Source organism: Tasmannia lanceolata, unplaced genomic scaffold, assembly GCF_043159265.1.
Source record: "Tasmannia lanceolata isolate RefF3 unplaced genomic scaffold, GAP_Taslan_0.1 ptg000025l, whole genome shotgun sequence".
NCBI classification, from domain to species: domain Eukaryota; kingdom Viridiplantae; phylum Streptophyta; class Magnoliopsida; order Canellales; family Winteraceae; genus Tasmannia; species Tasmannia lanceolata.
The window spans coordinates 300689-321753 of NW_027518702.1; the positions used below are offsets into that span (position 1 = coordinate 300689).

The following is a 21065-nucleotide window of genomic DNA, read 5'->3' on the forward strand; positions in this document are numbered from 1 at the left end:
CTTGAATTGTAATTCTACTGTTAGATCAAGGTTCTCTTTGAAAAAAAAAATTGAATAAGTTCACAAGCAGATCTCATCATTTAAAAAAAAGAGAGTTCACAAGCAGATCTGACCCTTGGATCTGTTTCAAAATTTCTGGGTCTTTTGACCTGTCATAAAAATTGATATTCAAGCCCCTATCTTTCCTTCTGCGATTCTGATTTCAAATCTCACCCACATTTAATTGGATTCCATCTAGTTCACCTTCATATTGACTTTTCTTACGAAATCAGTCCCTATACTATTTTTGAACTTCTCTCCCATAGCAAATCTTACTGGGCGCACTTGAGTTGATTGCAAGTTTGGGTTTTAGTGATTTTATATTAGTAAAGGTTTTAGAGTTATTTTAGGAAGAGTTGATTTTGGGATTTAGACATATTAAGGAATTGGAGAATGGTCATCTTTGAAAAGAGAGTAAAGAAGATTAGAATCCCCCTCCATTAGGATGTCTGAAGCTTAACTTTGATGGCTGTTCTAAAGGGAATCCGGGTTCTGCGGGGATTGGTGGTCTCTTTAGAGACTTGGAAGGTCACTGGATCAGTTGGAGCATGTGGATCCAATGAAGCAGAAGCACGAGTGCTTTTATGAGGGCTGAGGTTGTACACGAATTCGATGAATGCACCTCTTAATTTAGGAGATACTCAAATACCTACGATGAACAATGTCATATATCGTTGGAAACTAGCTGTAAGTCATATTGGAGATCTGCGATTTATGATTGACCATTCAGCCGATATTCAGTCACATGAAGTGGTCGGCAAATGTTCACGCAGATAAATTGGCTATGAGTTAGCCGACACTTTGAATTTATTGTTGATACATGTGCCTGCCGTGTCCGACACGACACGCATGTCCACACGTGTCGACACTCCTTTGAACACTTTTAATGTATTTCTGTGATTGTTACAGTTAATATGGGCACGTGGACACGTATTTGTGTAATAATCAATTATTTTATGTGTGTGTACGTATGACCATTTCTAGAGTTTTAGATGTTGCCATGTTAGATAACTCATATTCGTGTTGAAACTTGACACATGAATCCCTATCGACAAATTATGATTACATATACTTTCTATTTTAGCTGTGCCCCCATTTCTAAATTTTGGGAATTTGCCGTGTCCGACACTCTGTGTAGTGTCGACACGCGACACTCGTGTCCGTGTCCACAAATCATAGTAAATTGGCGAATGAGGGCTTAGAAACATGGTTTCAAAATTCGGTTTCGGAATGTGTTTCAGTTCTCGCCGCCGAAATTTCGAAATTTTGGCCGAAATCCGCGAAATCACATTAACGCCTATTTTTTCTCGTACATAATTTCGAATTGGTAATTTCAGCTGAAATTTTGGCGTAAATGAAATGAAATTTCGACCGAAATATCAAAATTTCGGCCGAAATAAACTACGGTTTTGGTCTCCACTGAAACTGGACGAACTTTAAAACCATGCTTAGAAAAGGTGGATATCACATTCTCGGGTCCGAAACTGGGTCGTTGTAGGCCTGCGTTTTTATGGTTGTGTGCGGGGGCTCCTTGTCCCCTCCCATGCATTTCTTGCTTTGAGTAAAATTTTTACTTTTAAAAAAAAGTTTCCTAATTGGGTTATACCAGCTTTAGTAAGTCAAGCCACCAGGATAGTCTCTCTTTAATCTTTTAAATAGAATCCTAATTAATTTGGAGAAAAACTAATCGTAATTAGTATTTTCCAAAAAGAAAAAATTCCTAATTATTAGTTTACAGAGAAATAGGCAACTCAAGATTTGCATGGAGTTTAATTTCCAAATTTGGAAGGAGACTTACTAAGCAATAATGCAAGTCGAGAAGAAGTCCCTACAATCTGTGTGTGTGTGTGTGTGTGCGCGCGCGCGTGTGACTTACGTGTGTGTGTGTGTGTGTGAGACTTGCGGCCAGAATTTTTTATGACATGATACATAAAATTTTTGAAGCTTACAGTTGCAACTTGAATGTGATATTGTCACCCTCGATCTTAGTATGATGCCTTGATCAAACCTTATGGTGTAATGCCGTTGAATATATTGGTGTGATGCCTTGGTAACTATCTTATTCTCTCTTTCTCTATAAAATGTGCTTATAATTCTCCAATTTCAATCTTTCAGTACTTCCAATCTTTGTTATTCTCTTCAAAAAATTGAGTTTGCTTCTTGAATTGAGCTTGACTGTTTCCAAGTGTTTCTTCAAATTTTCGAGGGATCCATCTTGAATCCTAATTCTAATGTTAGATCAAGGTTCTTTGTGATCAAAAGTCCAATAAGTTCACAAGCAGATCTGACCTTTGGATCGGTTTCAAAATTTCTTGGTATTTTGTCTGGTCATAAAAATTGATATTCACACCCCTATCTTTCCTACTGTGATTCTGATTTGAAAGTCTCACCCACATTTAACTGGATTTGATGTAATTCACCTTCTAATTGACTTTTCCCACTAAATCAGTCCCTATACTGTATTTGAAATTCTCTCCTGTAGCCCATCCTACGGGGGCACTTGAGTTTATTACTTTATTGCATGTTTGGGTTTTAGTGCTTTTATTTTAGTAAAGGTTTTCACGTTATTTTAGGAAGAGTTAATTTTGGGATTCCGACATATCAAGGAATTGGAGAACATTGATCTTTGACAAGAGAGTAAAAAAAAGGGCGGCCCAGTGCATGAGGCTCCCGCCATTGCGAGGGAGGTCTGGGGAGGGCTAGATGTACGCAGCCTTGCCCCTGCTTTGCAGAGAGGCTCCCTCCAAGAGGGAATCTTTGACAAGAGAGTAAAGAAGATTATTTCTCCAAGATGGAATCTCCCTCCATTAGGATGGATGAAGCTTAAACTTTGATTGCTGTTCTAAAGGGACTCTGAGTTGTGCGGCGATTGGTGGCCTTTTTAGAGACTTGGAAGGTCACATCGTTCAATCTTTCTCTGGACCAGTTGGAGTATGTGGATCCAATGAAGCAGTGTTTAAAAACGCGGATGTGATGCAGAACGCGGCCAAGGAAAATCCTTGTCTACTCGGTGCGGACGCGGCTAAGAACACGGTTGACGCGGTCATAACTCGGGAGAGTCAAAGGAGTTTATTGACTATGTAGGGCAAAACGCAGAATGCGGATGTGGTGCAATGCGGAATGCGGCCCAGCTAAAAAGGAGTCGACTCGGGCGAGTTCCTTGTTGAGTCAAGGAGTTTTTAAACACTGCAATGAAGCAGAAGCGTGTCTGCTTTCATGGGGGCTGAGGTGCTACGCAAATTCGATGAATGCATCTCTTAATTTAGAAGGAGATTCTTTGAATGCTTTAGCATGGGCGATGAACAAGGTCCTAGGTCTAGCTGATGTAATATTGGAGATCCACGATTTATGCTCTTTCATTCAGCCGATGCTCAGTCGCACGAAGCGGTTGGCAATTGGTCAAGTGGATAAATCGCGGAATGAGGGCCTAGAAAATGGGGATATAACATTCTCAGGCCCGATGGTGGGTTAGGGCTTTTTATGTTTTGTCTGTAACTGGGTCGTTGCTGGCCTCTGTTTTCTATTGTTGTTTGTTGGACACCTTGTCTCCTCCCATGTATTCTTGCTTTTGACGAAATCGTTACTTTTCAAAAAAATAAAAATAAATAAAAAGTTTTCCTAATTTGGTTAGACTAGCTTTAGTAAGTCAAGCCACTAGGATAGTTTTGTTGTTGAATTGTTTTAATTGAATCCTAATTAGAAGTTTAAAGAGAAATTGACTACTCAACATTTGCATGGAATTTAATATCCAAATTTGGAAGGAGACTTACTATGCAGTAATGCAAGTCAAGAAGAAGTCACTAGAATCCGTGCAGAGGGATCTGTTTTAATGGGCATATGGCCAGAATTTCTTTTTACTACACCATGGATAAAAATTTCATACCTTCAATCTTGGTACGATGCCTTGGTCAAACTTAACGTTGTGATGCCTTGGTAACTATCTTCTTCTCCCTTTCTCCATTAAATGTGCTTATAATTCTCCAATTTCAATCTTTCCTTCCAATCTTTGTTCTACTGTTCAAATAATTCAGTTTGCATCTTGAATTGAGACAGACTATTTCTAAGTGTTTCTTCCAATTTTTGAGAGCTCCATCTTGAATCCTAATCCTACTATTTGATCAAGGTTCTCTGTGATCCAAAGTCCAATAAGTTCACAAGAAGATCTGACCTTTGGATCTGTTTCAAAATTTCTGGGTATTTTGACCTGTCATATAAATTGGTATTAACACACCTATGTTTCCTATTGTGATTCTGATTTCAAATCTCGCCCACATGTAATTGGATCCCATCTAGTTCACCTTCTAATTGATTTTTTCCTACCAAATTAGTCCCTATACTGTTTTTGAAATTCTATCCCATTGCGCATCCTATGTCACCCATCCAACTATGGCTTTTGCGTTTAATTACTGAATGTTAGGTCACTCTATGACCAATTCTGCAGTGTCATTAATATAGATTTTAGCACATATTTTCTCAACATAATATGGGATTACTAGTTTATTTGATGTACCTTTGATTGCTGGGAGTCCTGGACCAGCTTTCAGCTGTGGATTCGCCATTGTAATTGAAATTTTGGAAGTGCAAGAGAAGTAGTGGAGAGAATTATTTTTTTGACCTGTCATAAAAATTTGATTAGAGAGAGAATTCTTTTATGCTGTTCTCTTTTGCGTGGATAGTTTTTGGTGATATTATAGTTATAGAAAAAATATTTATGTAGTAGCTTTGACATCTTTTGTTTGAGTTAAAGTGGTTGCATTTCCTTTGGACGATCCTGAAGATCTAGTTCTTCATTTATTAAATTCATTGCCTGCCATGCTTTGGTTGGTATAGACTTATAGAGGACTAGAGATACATATCTCGATGCATTGTTAACCCTTTGGAGTCGCTGTTACTTTCTTTTCTTTTCTTGCTATTTTTTTTCTTCTAATCTTGATAATTTTATTCACTTTAAAACTGTCATTATATATTAATGCCCTTTGAATAGGGAAGAAACTGATCTGACATATTTGTAAATTGTAATAATGACGCTTTCTGTAAATCTCATAAGGCATTTTCTGTTATTTCAAACTAAGTTGCTGTATCGAGTGTGCTTCTTCTTTGTTGTCAACTGAAGTTTTGTAACTGTTAGTTCATATGAATAGTTGAAATAGTGATTCTGTTGGATTATTTTTAGCCATTTTTTACTCTCATGTCACCTCTTTATTTACTTCCACCACTTGCTTTCTGTCTTACAGGTGCAAGCAGTACTACTACTTTTGGGTGGGCGTGAAATGCATAGCAGTGGTGAAGCGAATCAGAATAACAGGGTATTTCTGCACATGCGGAAGTTCCATTGTTCTTCTTCTTCTTCTTCTTCTTCTTCTTCTTCTTGTTCTTATTATTATTATTATGTTACTGGTTGGATGTGTCCACTAACTGCTTTACCTGCATTTCCTGCAGGGCGGCGATACTCCACGACGCTCGAATGTTCCACAGAGACTCGCTTCTCTGATTAGGTTCCGTGAAAAGCGAAAAGACCGATGTTTTGATAAGAAAATCCGATATAATGTCCGCAAGGAGGTTGCTCTCAGGTAAATAGTAGTAGGATACTCTGTACATCTGGTGTTACAATTTATTTCTGATTGGCCCTATTTCCATAAATCTGTGCGGTTTCCTTTAAAGTACTTTGTCATAATGATAATTTCCTTGTTTCCTCAGTTGTATTACGAAAAACAAAATTAGTATATTTTTTTAACATTTGCCTATAGTTTTTAAATAATTCACTCACATTGCTTTCTGGCGCTTGTGTTACTGTTGTATCAGTAGTCATAATTTATGGTCAGAACAAATTTCTTGATATTTTCACATAACTTTCTCTTAGGGCTGTTATTTAGTCTCTTTCTTTATCTTGTCATTGCTAAAATTGAAACTTACAGAGTGAGTATATTATCTATGCAATATCATGTGCATCAGAGTTTGAGTATTAGGAGTAAAAAACTAAAATACTAGGTTTGGAAAATTAAATACAGATATATTAATATCTTTTACCTGTTAAATATATGATAGCTTATTATATATTATCTATGCAATATCATGTGCATCAGAGTTTTAGTATTAGGAGTAAAAAACTAAAATACTAGGTTTGGAAAATTAAATACAGATATATTAATATCTTTTACCTGTTAAATATATGATAGCTTATTATTTATCACATTTGTTGCCGCATTTACTATATTATTTTAAGCCATTTACCTGCATTTTATTTTCTTTTATCTCTTATTTTTCCATCCTTTTTACTGGTGCATTATTAAAAGTTGAAGATTACAATGCTGAAACAAGGCCCACAAAAAGGGCCTGAACATAAATATACAAAAGAAAAATACAATTCAAAGTGAAAAAGGAATGAAACAAATACAAGCATTTGGTGTCAAATAAATATCTTGCTATGGGAACCATTCAACAAAAATACTTACCCCAGGAAGCACCAAAAACTAGCTAATCTGCCAGAGAATGTTCTTCATGATGGATGCGGGAGAACAAGAGAGATCGGTTGGCATGATGTCCTCCATTTCTCTGAACAAACCAGATGATGGGGGACCATCCAAGATGCCATGAAGAATCAATGAGTTACGAAGATGGGGCCTATCGTCGATCTTAAAAGAGTTTTATTTAGCTTTTAGAGGGTGAGCCTTGGCGCAACGGTAAGGTTGCTCCATTGTGACCTGGTGGTCACGGGTTCAAGTCACAGAAACAGCCTCCCTGCAAAGCAGGGGTAAGGCTGCGTACATCTAGCCCTCGTTGCGGGATCCTCGTTCACTGGGCCGCCCTATTTTGTTTGTTGAAGTCATAAAGGAGTAGTAGAGTCTTTTACTATCAAAATCACTTAGGCTCTGTTTGGATGCCAATTGCAACGGAGCCTTAAGCAATCCCCAAGCAAAATAATGCACTTTTTGGTGTTTGTTTGCCAATTTAGCATCACTATCCGTGGAGACTACTAGACAAGAATCATAGCTAATTATTGCTTGTCTGGTGACGTGGCACTCTTGAGCTCTTGTACCCTCCATGCCTCATTTCTCCAAAATAGTAAAATTCTTCGAGTAGAATTTTGCTCTCTCTCTCTCTATGTATTGGTAATGACACCCCCTCCCATTACTTACGAGATTAGCAACCAAACACTACTTGTCACTATTCTATCTGGTATATCCTTGTTAGATCAAACATTACAAAAGTTTGTCTCCTCCCTATTGACTACTTATACCCCTAATCTACATGTTAACCATCTGCATCCAAACAGAGCCTCAAGTTCTTTCAGTTATAAGTCTTTTAAGCACCCCTCCTCTCTCACACACATACGTTGACATGTATTATGAGAATTTTAAGCGAGAAGAGTCTTTAAGTCATTAGAGGTTATTTTAGTCTATTAGGTTTTTGTTTTAGGGTTTTGGAACTTTCTAGTTCTCTTCTTTTATTTTATATATTGTAAGTGTAGGGCCATTGATGCTATGATGATGATGGTTGGATTAATAAATATTTTAGTTATTTCTTATTTGTCGGGGGTTAGATGCCTTTTTCTTTGATCAAGAGAGATTATTGATCAGTAACTTAAAGTCTTGAAGGTGGCCTTCATTCCAAGAGTGAATATTGAATTGTCTAGGTGTGACGCTTAGATCGCGGTGCGAGGTCACAACTCATGGGTGCGAAGCCTTAGGGTGACCTGGAGTGATTCCAGGTATTTATCATCCGTTCTTTCTGTTTATTTTCTTCACCTGTTTTTCCTACGCCTTTCAACTTTCCCTTTTCCTTCAGCACTTTCAAATCCACCTTTCTCATTTTCTCATAATCTTCCGATTCCATTCCCTCTTTCCATCCCCTCTTAGTTTACAAACCCTATTAGCCGATTCTTGAAATCCATTCTTGATTCGATATTGGACCAAGAAACAGTCTTGAAAATCAGTCTTATTTCATCTCACGATCCAACGGTTTGTTTATGTCCAATTTTGGGGAGAAAATCCTACTCTACCATTTTGTATAACATATCCAAAATTCAAGTTAATCCAACAGTCTGATTTGAATCTGGGATCAGATTTGAGCCATCCATGTCCTGTGTTGCATGGATTCTTTGCCACCTATGCCGAATCCACGTTGACACATTTCTGCACCCGAATCGGACTTGGATTTGCGTGGGACACACCCGGATTCTTATTGTAGCCGTGTCCCACATGAATCCTCTTTTTTCAGACGAATCCAATCCATTATTGTTGTCTCATTCAAAATGTGAATCCTATATATCCATCCATGTCCAGTGTTGCATGGATTCTTTGTCCTCTATGCCGAATCCACTTCGACATGTCTCCACACCCGAATCGGACTTGGATTCGCGTGGGACACACCTGTATTCTTATTGTAGCCTTGTCCACATGAATCCTCTTTTTTCAGGCGAATCTGATTCATTGTTGTCTCATTGAAAATGTGAATCCTATATATTTTCCTTTTAACTATGTTTTCTTCTTAAATTTTTTTATTTGAAAGCACGAGCCATACTCTTGTTATAAAAGCCCTAGCGCCACCTTCCTCCTTCGACTCTCTTAATTAAAACTCTAAGGCCTCGACCCTCCACCCGAAATTGTTTAATGAATATACACATATTTATTATATTTAATTTTTAAAATTTATTTTGTTTAGAAATTACAGAATCCACGAATCCTACTTTTTGGGGTTTACTGAATCCAGCACCTCGAATCCGTGTCGGATCCCGACACACGAATCCAAATCCATGCAACACAGTCCATGTCGAATATCTGTTTATCTATTTTTCTTCTATTCCGATTGATGTTCTGATGATTTGATCGTCATCAAACTATAGTAAATCACCCTAAGGTTCAGATCCTAACCCATAACCCTATATCTACTTGATCCAACAGACAAATCTTCCTAGAAACCTAAGATAACTGATCTGATCTAGATTCACACCTGATAAGATCCTAACCATAACCCTATATCTACTTGATCCAACAAACAAATCTTCCTAGAAACCTAAGATAATCAATCTGATCTAGATTTACACCTGATTGGAGCTCTCCGATTAGTAAATCGCCTTCTCTCTTTCTCTCTTTTGAAAAAGATTAGACCACCTTCTCTTTCTCTCCTCCCATAGACCGTCATGCATAACTAGATAGGCCAGATAGAGGCGCCATGGGGATGGGAAGAGCCCTGTTGAGGCAGAGTTGGTAATAGAGAAAAGGTCTCCTTCAAGTCAAATTTTAATATGGCTCTTCTTTGTAAGAAAATTAGAGCCCTTCAAGCTGCAAAAATTCTCGCTTGAATTGCCTGACAATCCAAGCAATTGAAATATAATGAGTTACTGATTTAACTTGCATCATCTTGTTTTTTGGCTTTAACATGTTGAGAGTTGAAAGTGCAATATTGCTAACCTTGTGTATGAAGGTTTTGCTGTTTGGTTCAAGCATATACTTGATGCGAGGCCAAAGGGATGAGAAACTAGAAAGTAAAAATTTTTCAAAAAAAAGAAAATAAAAAACTAGAAAGGTTAAATCAGCTTGATGCAGCAGAATAGGTATGGACAGGCCCATATTTTTTTTTGAAATATGATATATATATATATTGTAAATCATACGAAGATTACATAAGATAGGTACCAAGAGTCCCTCTATGTTTTACAACGTATGGGATCCAGGAGATCATACCCCGGCCAAAAGAAAGAAACCAAAAATTCCTTAAGTCACTTCATAATCATCCCATCCTTTGATTTAGATCCTTCTGAATCTATAACCGACCAAAAACAAAATGCCTCTACTCCAAGAGCCCTGAAAAACCTTACAAAACCCTGATATATACTTATCAAAAACTTGTACAATTTTCTAATAAAGATCTTGAATGAACTCCCCTTAAGATGAGCATTTTTATAATTCCGACCGAAGTCGCTCAATTTCGGATGCAAAAACCTCCTCATCTAGACTAATAGTCGAGAGCTCCGCATCGTTTAGATCCTTTTCTTCAGATGCCCCTTCCGTTTAATCATAGCCTCTAACTTCTGAATCCCCGTCGCCTTATCTGCGTCTCATCGAAGAAGCCTCAGATTCTTTTCATCCGCCAAGAATTTGGTAAAAAAGGGGTGCTTATGCATGGGTGAGTGAGTTTCTTTAACATTGTGCGACCCGGTTATGCTAAAGAAGACTTCCGGCCTCCTATTGGCTGCCTCTTTAAAGAGTTTCCTTTGTCTTTTCAGGAAGTCCCTAATGACTTTTCTCGGCGTTGGTGATAATTTGGAGGCCAACTCTTCATTATAAACCATAGCTTTTATCCTGCACAGAGTTTTCTCCATCTCGATTAAGTCCACGGTTCGCTTCCTCTTCCGCCCCAACACCAGAGTACTCGAAGCAGAGGAACGGGCTGAGGGAGTGTCGTTCAAAAACTTGTACAATCTTCTAATAAAGATCTTGAATGAACTCCCCTTAAGATGAGCATTCTTATAATTCCGACAGAAGTCGCTCAATCTTGGATGCAAAAACCTCCTCATCTAGACTAATAGCCGAGAGCTCCTCATCGTTTAGATCCTTTTCTTCAGATGCCCTTTTCTGTTTAATCATGGCCTCCAACTTCTGAATCCCCGTCGCCTTATCTGCATCCCATCGAAGAAGCCTCAGATTCTTTTCATCCGCCAAGAATTTGGTAAAAAAGGGGTGCTTATGCATGGGCGAGTGAGTTTCTTTAACATTGTGCGACCCGGTTATGCTAAAGAAGGCTTCAGGCCTCCTATTGGCTGCCTCTTTAAAGAGTTTCCATTGTCTTTTCAAGAAGTCCCTAATGACTTTTCTCGGCGTTGGTGATAATTTGGAGGCCAATTCTTCATTATAAACCATAGCTTTTATCCTGCACAGAGTTTCCTCCATCTCGATTAAAGTCCACGGTCCGCTTCCTCTTCTGCCCCAACATCAGAGTACTCAAAGCAGAGGAACGGGCTGAGGGAGTATCGTTCAACTTTTCCATCTGGTCTTCTTCTGTTTTTTATTTTCCTCTACTCTTACTATTTACATAGGAAGCGAAGGGACAAGAAAGGTGGCTACTCCTACCTTTGTGAATTTGGGTCACCGCCTCAGTATGGCCACTGACCAAGGACCAAGTGTCCAATCTCAAACTCATTATAGCGTACAAAGATCTTATCATGCAATAAATAGGCATTTATAGCGCCGTAGTACTCGTTGCCATCCGACCCAAATCAAGGAGACCTCTTCGACTTCCCATGATACAAAAGACAGCGAAAAATTGAATACTTTAATAAAAAAGTTTTAAACTACCTTAGGTCCTTTCCCAAAACAGAGATCTCAATTCTTCCTTTCTTTAAATGAAGGTAATCATTCCTCTGGGTAGCACCCTCTCTACAATACCACTGTCAAAGTCATTAAATAGTAGATGCGACCTTTCTCGATACTATCCCCAATAATACGCATCATCTAATTTCTCCCAAACCAGAGGCTTGTGAGACCCTAGATAACCTTCATCCGAAAGCAGCACATGCCTTGGGTAGCTGGGAGAGCCAACCATAACTCATAGGGGTCATGGCAATACGTTTCCTTTTATCCTCCAGCCATTCTGAAGAAAACTTTTTGGTAGTATTCGGCTTTTTCTTGAGAAATTTTCCACGAGGGTACCCCCATGACGGTCGGACAGGTCCGCTACAGATCTTTGCTCCCATGCTAGTCTAGGTTTAAGCTTTCGAGCTCTAGGCTTTAACCCTGAAATTGATCCAAAAAATAAGGGTTGGGAGTCCCAGGTTTAGTGACTCCCAACACTTTCCTTGGCCTCGCAAACCTACCCTTCAGGGTCAAAATATGTGGAGATCTAGCACGCATAGGTGATTGTTTAGAGTAGAGACCCTCCTGCCTAAAACCTTCTTTAGTGGGGCCAAATCCAGTAGGTAAAGGGCATTCTTGTCCAGATTGTTTGTTTGACGTTACAAAGGCGTGTCCGTCAGTCAGAGAGGGAAACAGAGAGGGGGAAGGAAGATCACCCTGCAATTTGCTTGCCGCTTCAGCTGGACAGTGAAATTTGAAATTTGAATTCAAAGAAGCGGGCCCCAAAGGATCAACGGGCCTCCTGCCCTGGATTTCGAAAATCGGATTACGATCCCTCACAGGTTCTTCCTTCGTGGAGAGCAGTAGGCCCGAACAGTGGGAGGACTCACAATGAGCAGCATCGGAGCCCAACTGAGGCCCAATATTCTGGACTTCGATTCCGACTGTGTAACAATGACTTGAGGTCCGAATCTGAACAAAGGAGGGGGATAACTTCCACCAAGGAGCAAGAATTTTAGCGGACACAAAGTCCATACACTGGTTATGGCTCCTTTCTATTTTCACCTCCAGAACCAGGCCAAACATATTTGCTAAGGCTTCAACCGTTGAAGTAGCCCATACATGTAGTGGGATACCATAGAAGTTAACCCAAAGTACTTCTGTACCTTGAACATATTCTCGGCTCCAGGTGGACAGAGAATTCAAATGATTACCCCAAACCTCATTTCCCTTAGCCAGAATCTCGCCAACCTCCTCCTCCGATTCAAACATAAACAGGACTTCATCCTTTGACAGGGTACATGGGCAAGGAAGGGAGGGGATATCCCAAGTTCTTTTAGCCCACATCCAAAGTTCTTTTAGGGTTCCAAATGTGTCCTTCCTCCTTCCTATCAAGCAAGATTTTAGGGTATCCAACCTCATTTCCACCTCCTTACCCGAAATAGATAAAGCCGAGATCTCTCCCTCGAATGATGAGGAGATCACCCCAGAGTTAGGCCACCGGTCAACCTCCTTACTAACATTAGCCGATGGGCTTCCGGATTGATGGGATTCACACCAAAATGTGAAACATCTTCCTTACTGTCCAAATGGCACCGCCGGCATCTGCCCCGCCGTTTGAAATTAAGGTAGTTGCAAGATGGGCAAAGCCAGTCCCCAGGCCTCCAGTTCGATTCCTCCTTACTTCTTCCTTTCCACATACCCCCCTCGGAGGTGAGGTTATGACTCGAGTTGGGTGATCCCGTTTCTTGTGCTTACACCATCGGCAACGACTCCGCCATTTGAAATAACAATAAGCACAAGCCTAACAAAACCAATCCCCCACCCGTCTTAGCATCTCCCTTCCTCTCTCCTTTACCCTCTTGACTTTTAGTCCAAGGCAGAGGAATTTTTGGATAGGCCCATATTTAATATATCTAGTATATATAATATGCAACCAGGTTGAAACAAGGCTACTTAATTGATTTGAATGCAATGGGAATGATCAAATATCAAATTCTAGCAATGGGAATGATCCAACAGTTTAGATCTTATCTGATTGTGGGGTTGGAGATGAATGTCTAAAATCCTAGATGAATGAATGATTGAGACAAGATGAGAATATCGATTAACTAGAAGAAATAAATAAAGGAACAACGGAGAAATGAATATGATCTATGAGAGACTAGATAGGCCAGATAAACTGATAGAGGGCACGGGGACATGAAGAGGTCTCTTGAGGCTGTTGGTAATAGAGAAAGGGTCACCTTCAATTCAAGCTTTAGTGTGGCTCTGCTTTGTAAGAAAATTTAGACCCTTTTAAGCCACAAAGATTTTCGCTTGAATTGCCTTCAGGCAATCCAAGCGATTGAATTGCTATGAGTTACTGGTTTAACTTTCATGATTTTTTTAACCTCTAACAAGCTGTGTTCGAGGTGCAATGTTGCCAACCATGTGTGTGAAGTTCTGACTGTTGGGTTCAAGCGTACACGTGATGCTGGACCAATGGAATGAGAAACTAGAAAGGGAAAATCTTGGATCTTCCTATTACTAGGTTTAAGATAAAATTAGGTTGATGTAATAGAATAGGTATGAAATGCTCATTCATGCCATTCAAAAAAAAAAAGGGTATGAAATGCTCATATTTAATAGATATAGTATATCTAAGATGCAAGTAGGTTGAAACAAGTGTACTTAATTGATTTGAATGCAATATGAATGATCAAACAATTCATATCTAACCTGATTGTAGGGTTGGAGATGAATAACTAAAAGGGGTTTTTGCAGAAGAAGTCACCTACTTTGCCTTATTTGCAAAAGAAGTCTTATCGTTTGACAATTAACAAAGGCAGTTATTGCATTTGGATGGTTTTTTCAAATCCAGTCATGTCATCAATTTGTGATGGAAATACCCACTGCATATTTTCTTACTTGGAAAATACCAAAAATGCCCTTTTATGTAAAAGACTAAAACGACCTCAATTTTAAACTTAATTGTATTAAATTAAATATGCCATTTATTTAATCTAATTAAGTGATAGGATTAATTTAACCTTTTTTAATTTTTCCCTCTTTTCATGGGAAAACTGGTCGCCTTCTTTCTATGCCCATGTGCGACTCCAAAACCCCCAAGGAGTAGTTGGTGGACAGATGAGGAGTGATAAAAATCCCATTTCCCTGTTGTCAAAATACGAAACTACGACTAAAAAAGAGGAGTCCATGGTAAAATTAGGGAGCTTTTTTTGTCTAGTGCAATGAAGATCCAGTAACCCCTGTTCTTGGGCAGTGCACCCTGTTTAACGTCTCACTGCCATCATCCATGGTAAAATTAGGGAACTTTATTTGTTAAAGTGAAGTTGAAAAAAGTGCAATGAAGATCCACTAACCCCTGTTTTTGGGCAGCACACCTGTTTCACATCCCGCTGCCATCACCTTTTCATATAAGGGCATTTTGATAATTTTATAAGCAATAAAAATGTCGTGTGTAGTTCTGTCACAAATTGATGACATGACTGGATTTGCAAAATGCAGCCAAATGTGGTGACTCCCCTTTGACTGCTTTTGCAAATAGTAGACTTTTTGTGTGTGTGTGTGTGCAAAAACCCCTCTAAAATCCTAAATGAATAAAAATTGGGAGAGGATGAGAATATTGATTAGCTAGAAGGTGAATAAAAAAATAATGGAGAAAATAATACGATCTAAGAGTTTACCTTTCAAAAAAAGAAACAAAGAACACAATCTGTGTGTAGAAACACAAAACTTAAAAATAAAGAATATGATCTATGAGTAGAAACACAATACTAAAGAATATAGAATAGATCTATATACATGAGATTTTTTTTTTGGAAGTGGAAAAGAAATAAAAGGATGGAGTAAATACCTGAGATTAAGAGAACAATAAATGATAATTATTTTAGCTTCACACTAGTGACGCCCTAAGCATCGCACCCAAGGCATCCGACCTTGGAGAGCAGACAAAAATCCATGATTTTGCAATGATTGCTGAAAAGATTTTTTTTCTTCATTCATAAAGTCCGTCTTTGATGGACCTAGGGCTTACATATATAAACTTCTCTGTGACTTCGAGTCTCTTCTAGACTTATACTCTTAATAACAAATAAAACCCTAGAATGTAGTCCTTATTGACTTAAAATAGATAAATGTCTTAAATTTTAGTAACTTCTCACTTAAAAATTCACAAAAATAAACTAGCGACAAAAAGAAGATGTGGATTGTGTGGCCCCCATTATTAGCACTCATCCTACTAATAATTATTAACACTAACAGATAAAGGCTATGGAAAATAAAACTGCGGCTAGAATAATGTGAGCCCCACGAGGACTGGGCTCTTTAATTCTTGGCAAACAATATCTGGAATATATTGCATAATCAGCCCTCCATCCTTATTAATCTCTGATGCTCTTCAAAAACTAGTGGTGGTTCCTATGGGCCCCACTTCATCATGACTTTTAAAACAAGAGCTTGGACTTGATGCTCTCTCTTATGACTTCAGCCGAGTATGTTAAACTGATCCCTATCGTTTCTCCCTTGCTTGAAAAAACTCGACCCTGTCAAGTAAATAAAACTGTAGTGGTTATAAGGATCATTGATTTACATATTGAGATTCTACGAAATTTGTCCTAATAGCTGATAATGGTCGTCCTTTCCATCGAATAAGATACTTATGATAACCCCTTCTAGTGTACATAATCTGCTCATCAAACACCTCTCCTATGTCTTCTTTAAGGTTAGGAACGGGACGTAAATAAATAGTCAGCTCACTCACTATAGCCCTTGGTAGCTTTTGTGATATCATTTTTGTTCCACAACTTCGGCATGCGGACATTTAAGTGAAATGGTTTTGGTTTGATAAATATAAATCTGTCAAGGCCCAAATATGATAAGCAAGAAGATCCCGGTGCTTCGGAAACAACATTCTTCCTAGGTATATTATATATCTGTGCTCTCTCATGTTCATTATCACCATGAACATGGTCTGCCAATGTGATTAAACGCATCAAGCAGTTGTATAGCAATTTCTTATGGGATGAGTCGGTGACTAGGAGATTCCACTTGGTCAAGTGGAAAGATGTATGTCAACCTAAATGATTTGGAGGTTTGGGAAAATATCATCGCCCAAAATAAAATGAAAAAGAAAAACCAGGTGGCGAAGAATCTTACTGAATATCTGCCGTGTTTTTGTACCGAAATATTTCCGCGATTTTACAACATTTTGGTCAGAGTTTCATACCCAAATCGAATTGTTTCGGTTTCTCTGATGCCCGAAATCAAAATTTAAAACCGTGATTCTCTCTACCACTGCCTTAAGCCAACTACGTCTTCTACACCAGTACGCCTGCGATTAGAGCACGGAGAACGTTCTCCTAGAGTTTGCACCTTCGTTTGGACGACCCATCTCGACAAAATCCCTACGGTGGATCACTTGCGAAGTCGTGGGATGACTATCCTCGATCTTATACGCCTCGTGTGCATGCGTGCGTGTCTGTGGGGGGGGGGGGGGGGGGGGGGGGGGGGCGCAGATATTAGAAAAAAGCATGCAAAAGAAAACTTTGCGGTGGGGCTAGGGCTATCAACAATTGAGAAGAGACTAAAGAAAACTTCGCGATAGTGAATGGGATAGCCTTGACACGTGGTGTTACTTGCTGCCCGTGTTTCACATCTCAACCAAATGAAGGTGGCACATGGATATGCGTAGAAGCATGCCCGCCATGCGTAGATTGTAAAGGAAACCACAATAATTAAGTTCCCAAAATATGGACCAGATTCAATGGACCTTGGAAACAAGTAGGAAAATGAATTAAGCGTAATATAAGGGAGGAAACAGCCTTGGCGCAACGGTAAGGTTGCTCCATTGTGACCTGTGGTCATGGGTTCGAGTCACGGAAACAGCCTCTCTGCAAAGCAGGGGTAAGGCTGCGTACATCTAGCCCTCCCCAGACCCCGCAATGGCGGGAGCCTCGTGCACTGGGCCGCCCTTTTTTTTTTTATAAGGGAGGAACAAAGCTGTCATGGGAAAACGTTTTTGGAGGTTTGGTTAATAAAAGATTCATTATGGCACACCATTAGTGGGGAAAAATGTTGAAAAGAGAGGGGGTAGAGACAGAAAATGGTTCGGGGACATGGCGGTCAATTTTTAACTTCGTATCATAACTTGGATGACTGTCAAAAGTTGGGTTTAGTGTAAGGAGGAGGGGATGGATTAGCTTTTGAGAGGGTATTTGATTAGGTGAGTCCCTGCTTTGCCTTGGCTTTCCTGATTTATATCTTTTAGTAAGCCATAGAGGGATTAGACTTAGTCAATTTGAGCCGGGTACATTCTTTCACCTTCTTCATGAAATTTTCTAAAGGATTCACTTGCCGACCCCAGCTAGTTTGGGACAAAGGCTTAGTTGAGTTAAGTTGAGTTGAGTAAGCCATAGAGTGGTGAGAATTCAAGATAGATATGAGGAAAGGGGGGATAGGCCCATTAGTTGGGTCATTAACCTTTGGACATACACATTGGGATTGACATCCTAGACTGCATCATTGGGGCTTGATCGGATTTACTTTTCTTGAGAACCAGATACTAGGATTTGGATCCCAGTTACTCAAGGATATACTTATCGGTAAAATCTTTTTTCCAAGGTTGGTGGAGGGAGGTTCACAACACATGCTTTTCTTGGCTAATATTATGGTGCTCATTAGCTCCCCTTAGAGTCGTGGTTTTCTTATTTACGATGGCGACGAGGAAGATGTTGGAAAGTTACTATGGAGATTAGCACCTTATGTAGTCCTACGACATCTATGGAGGGAAAAATTCTTGTATTTTCAAGGAAAGGAGTAACTTGTGTGGTAAGATCATAAATGAAATAAAAATGGACTTAATTAAATGGACACAAGGCAAGAACTCCTTGAGAACTCTATCTATCAATGAAGTCAAATTGGAAAGTAACCATTGGGGAGAAAACATATCAGTCAAAATCCTTAACCCGTTGGAAACCTCCTCCATTGGAATTCATCAAACTAAAATTTATTGGAAGCACAAAAGGTAATCCTTCTCAAGCTGGCATTGGGGGCAGCTTTAGAAATCACGTAGTCATTACAACTTATTCTGGCCCAATTGGTGACACTGATTCAAACAAAGCGAAAGTAAAGGGTCTTTTAATTGGGCTTCGATTTTTTTAGGAAGGCACTGTTTGAAAACTCATAATTGAAGGAGATTCCAAAAATGCAATCTCATGGGCTCAATGATGGTCAGCGGGCCCATGGAGACTCACGTTTCATACTCAAGGTACTTCATTTATGTTGAAGGCTCAGACCTAAGCTTGACCATAAACCAATATCTTCTAATGACATGGCTGACATGTTGGTAAAGGAATGAATAAAAAGACCAGAATTAATGATGAGACATACATTTCCGCTAGTGTGATGTGTAGTGTAATGCGTGTGTGAGAGCTGTACTGATCCTGGGACAACTCGTCCTTGGCTGCTTCTGCTTTGTATCACCCAGTTTTTTCTATTAACTTCTGTTATCGATAAAAAAAAAAACTCATTCTCATGATGCTCTTTTACTATTACAATTTGCTTTTGCGATTGTTTGATGTATGAATTTACCTCCTTTTGTATTTATGAAAATGAATTATTAGGATACCTATCCAACAAGTACTACCTTTTTTCTTGAATGAGTGATCATCTAAATTTACTTGCATATTTGACCTTTAGGATGCATCGTAAGAAAGGCCAGTTTGCATCATCCAATGCAAGTTCTGAGGAACCGGTATCGCCTCCAGGTTTTGAACCTTCACAGAACACTCAAGTGACTGCGTAAGTTTCTGGCCATCTTTTGTCATGTGGATGTTTTTCGTTTGGTCGGACGTAATCATTTCTAATGAATGGAACTTTCTTCAACTACTTTTGTGTTTCTTTCAAGGTGTTATTATACTTGTGCTTCGGTTGTTGTATCTTGTTTTTCTAATCTTTATGTGGTGTATGCAGATGTCAACATTGTGGCACTAATGAAAAATCAACTCCGATGATGCGTAGAGGGCCTGCTGGCCCGAAGACCCTATGCAATGCTTGTGGACTGAAGTGGGCAAACAAGGTCGGTATAAATCTGGAAGGCCGAATGTCGTGGTTATTTCTCAAATGTATTGTATGTTTCGCTATGCAATATTAAATTTTTTATTTCCACTACATAACTGGGACATGCTTTGGTGCATAGTTAGTTAGAACTTCTGGGAAAAAATATATATTGGTTGAGCATATTTCTGAGATTCTGACCTTCATGTGCCTATGTTAAAACATCTATATCTTGTCTCAATTTTTTTGAGAACTATACTGATGATTCTACATATTTTGTGACGTTCACATGTTGTGAGTCTCAAAATAGAAAATTAAGTCACAAAAATTATGATAATTTTTAAGTAATCTGAGTTGTTTTCAATATATTTTGAAGGAGGTCTAGATGGATAAAACTGCAGATGGGTTTCTCTACGTCGGTTTCTATTGTCATGTTGATGCTTGGTTAAGATTAGGAAGCTTTTATTTGGTAATATATGTGGCTAGATTGACTTGGTAATTGATAGAGGGCATCTTGTAGGTGGGTTAAGCCTTGTTTTCAGTCTATAATTAGTTCCTTTTTAGGGGATTCTATGTTTTATATTGAATTGTTCAAAGTTCAGAGAGCTCTTGCTCCATTTTTACGTTTAGTATCAATTATTTTCTCTCTTGATTTCTTTGTCTTAATTTGAACCTAGCCCCTTCATTTACAATAGTACTACACATTGTGCTTGTTATATATGGATTGGTTTTGTACATTTTTTTGGGACCTGATATCAATGCTCCTTATTTGATAATCACAGCCCACTTGCTTGTCATTTTATTTACAACGAACCAAGTAACCCTACACATATCTGATTTGGATTTCTTCTTTCCATCTCATTACAGCCCTTACCAAATCCTAGTATTTCTAAGTCCTCACATTGATCAAAATAGCCTTTCATGCAAGGTTTTAAATTTTTGTCTCGGCTGCCATGGAAATGAAAACCTTTCAGTTTCTGTTTGGAATTTCGGTGGAAACCTGTAAAATCACAGAAATGTATGGAAACATAAGTAATTGATAGAATTCTAAGATGAAACTTCATGAAATGTTATAGGAGGTATAAATACACACTTAGAAACTCATTTATGCAAGACAACCATCCGTAATGGTTTAACCATAGTTGTCGGAAACTCCTTGGGTGGGGGGAAACACTTTTCGCCTAAAACGCGTTTGTCGCAGGTGGGAAACTCGTTTCCCCTAAAACGCGTTTTCCGCATTTCGGAAACGTTTCAGAAACATGATAACAAAATTGGACAAATGTTTCTGAAACACATGGGAAACATATGAGAAACTTATGTAAATCATGTGTGAAACACGTGATAAACGTACGCAACTCTCGTAGAAAATGCATGTGAAACATGTGTGGAACTTAAAAAAATCATTTTGGAAAAAAACACTTATTGTGGAATACATATTAAAAAGGAAAAGAATAGCAGATATTGTAATAAAAAAATAAGAACAATTCAAATAGAAATTTGAAATTAACAAAATTTAAATCTACAAAACCACATATTTCGTGTTATCCTTGTGTTTCATGTATGTTTTTTCTATGATTTTCTATCGTTTTCTCGTTTCTTATTTTCCCTATATATTTTTCATGCATTTCCCGTTTCCGTTTCACGTTTCGTTTCCTGAATTCATTTCCCACCCTAGTA

At 38.7% G+C, this 21065-nt stretch overlaps 1 protein-coding gene across 1 annotated transcript in view; it reads left to right on the forward strand.

Annotated features, from left to right (window-relative positions):
- LOC143857933 (GATA transcription factor 28-like) overlaps window positions 1-21065 on the forward strand; it is a 43301-nt gene that overhangs the window by 12592 nt on the left and 9644 nt on the right. Inside the window, exons 2-5 of the mRNA XM_077368485.1 lie at window positions 5274-5345; window positions 5479-5609; window positions 19032-19133; window positions 19305-19410. Coding sequence (XP_077224600.1) covers window positions 5274-5345; window positions 5479-5609; window positions 19032-19133; window positions 19305-19410 — 411 coding nt within the window. The remainder of the gene's footprint in view (window positions 1-5273; window positions 5346-5478; window positions 5610-19031; window positions 19134-19304; window positions 19411-21065) is intronic.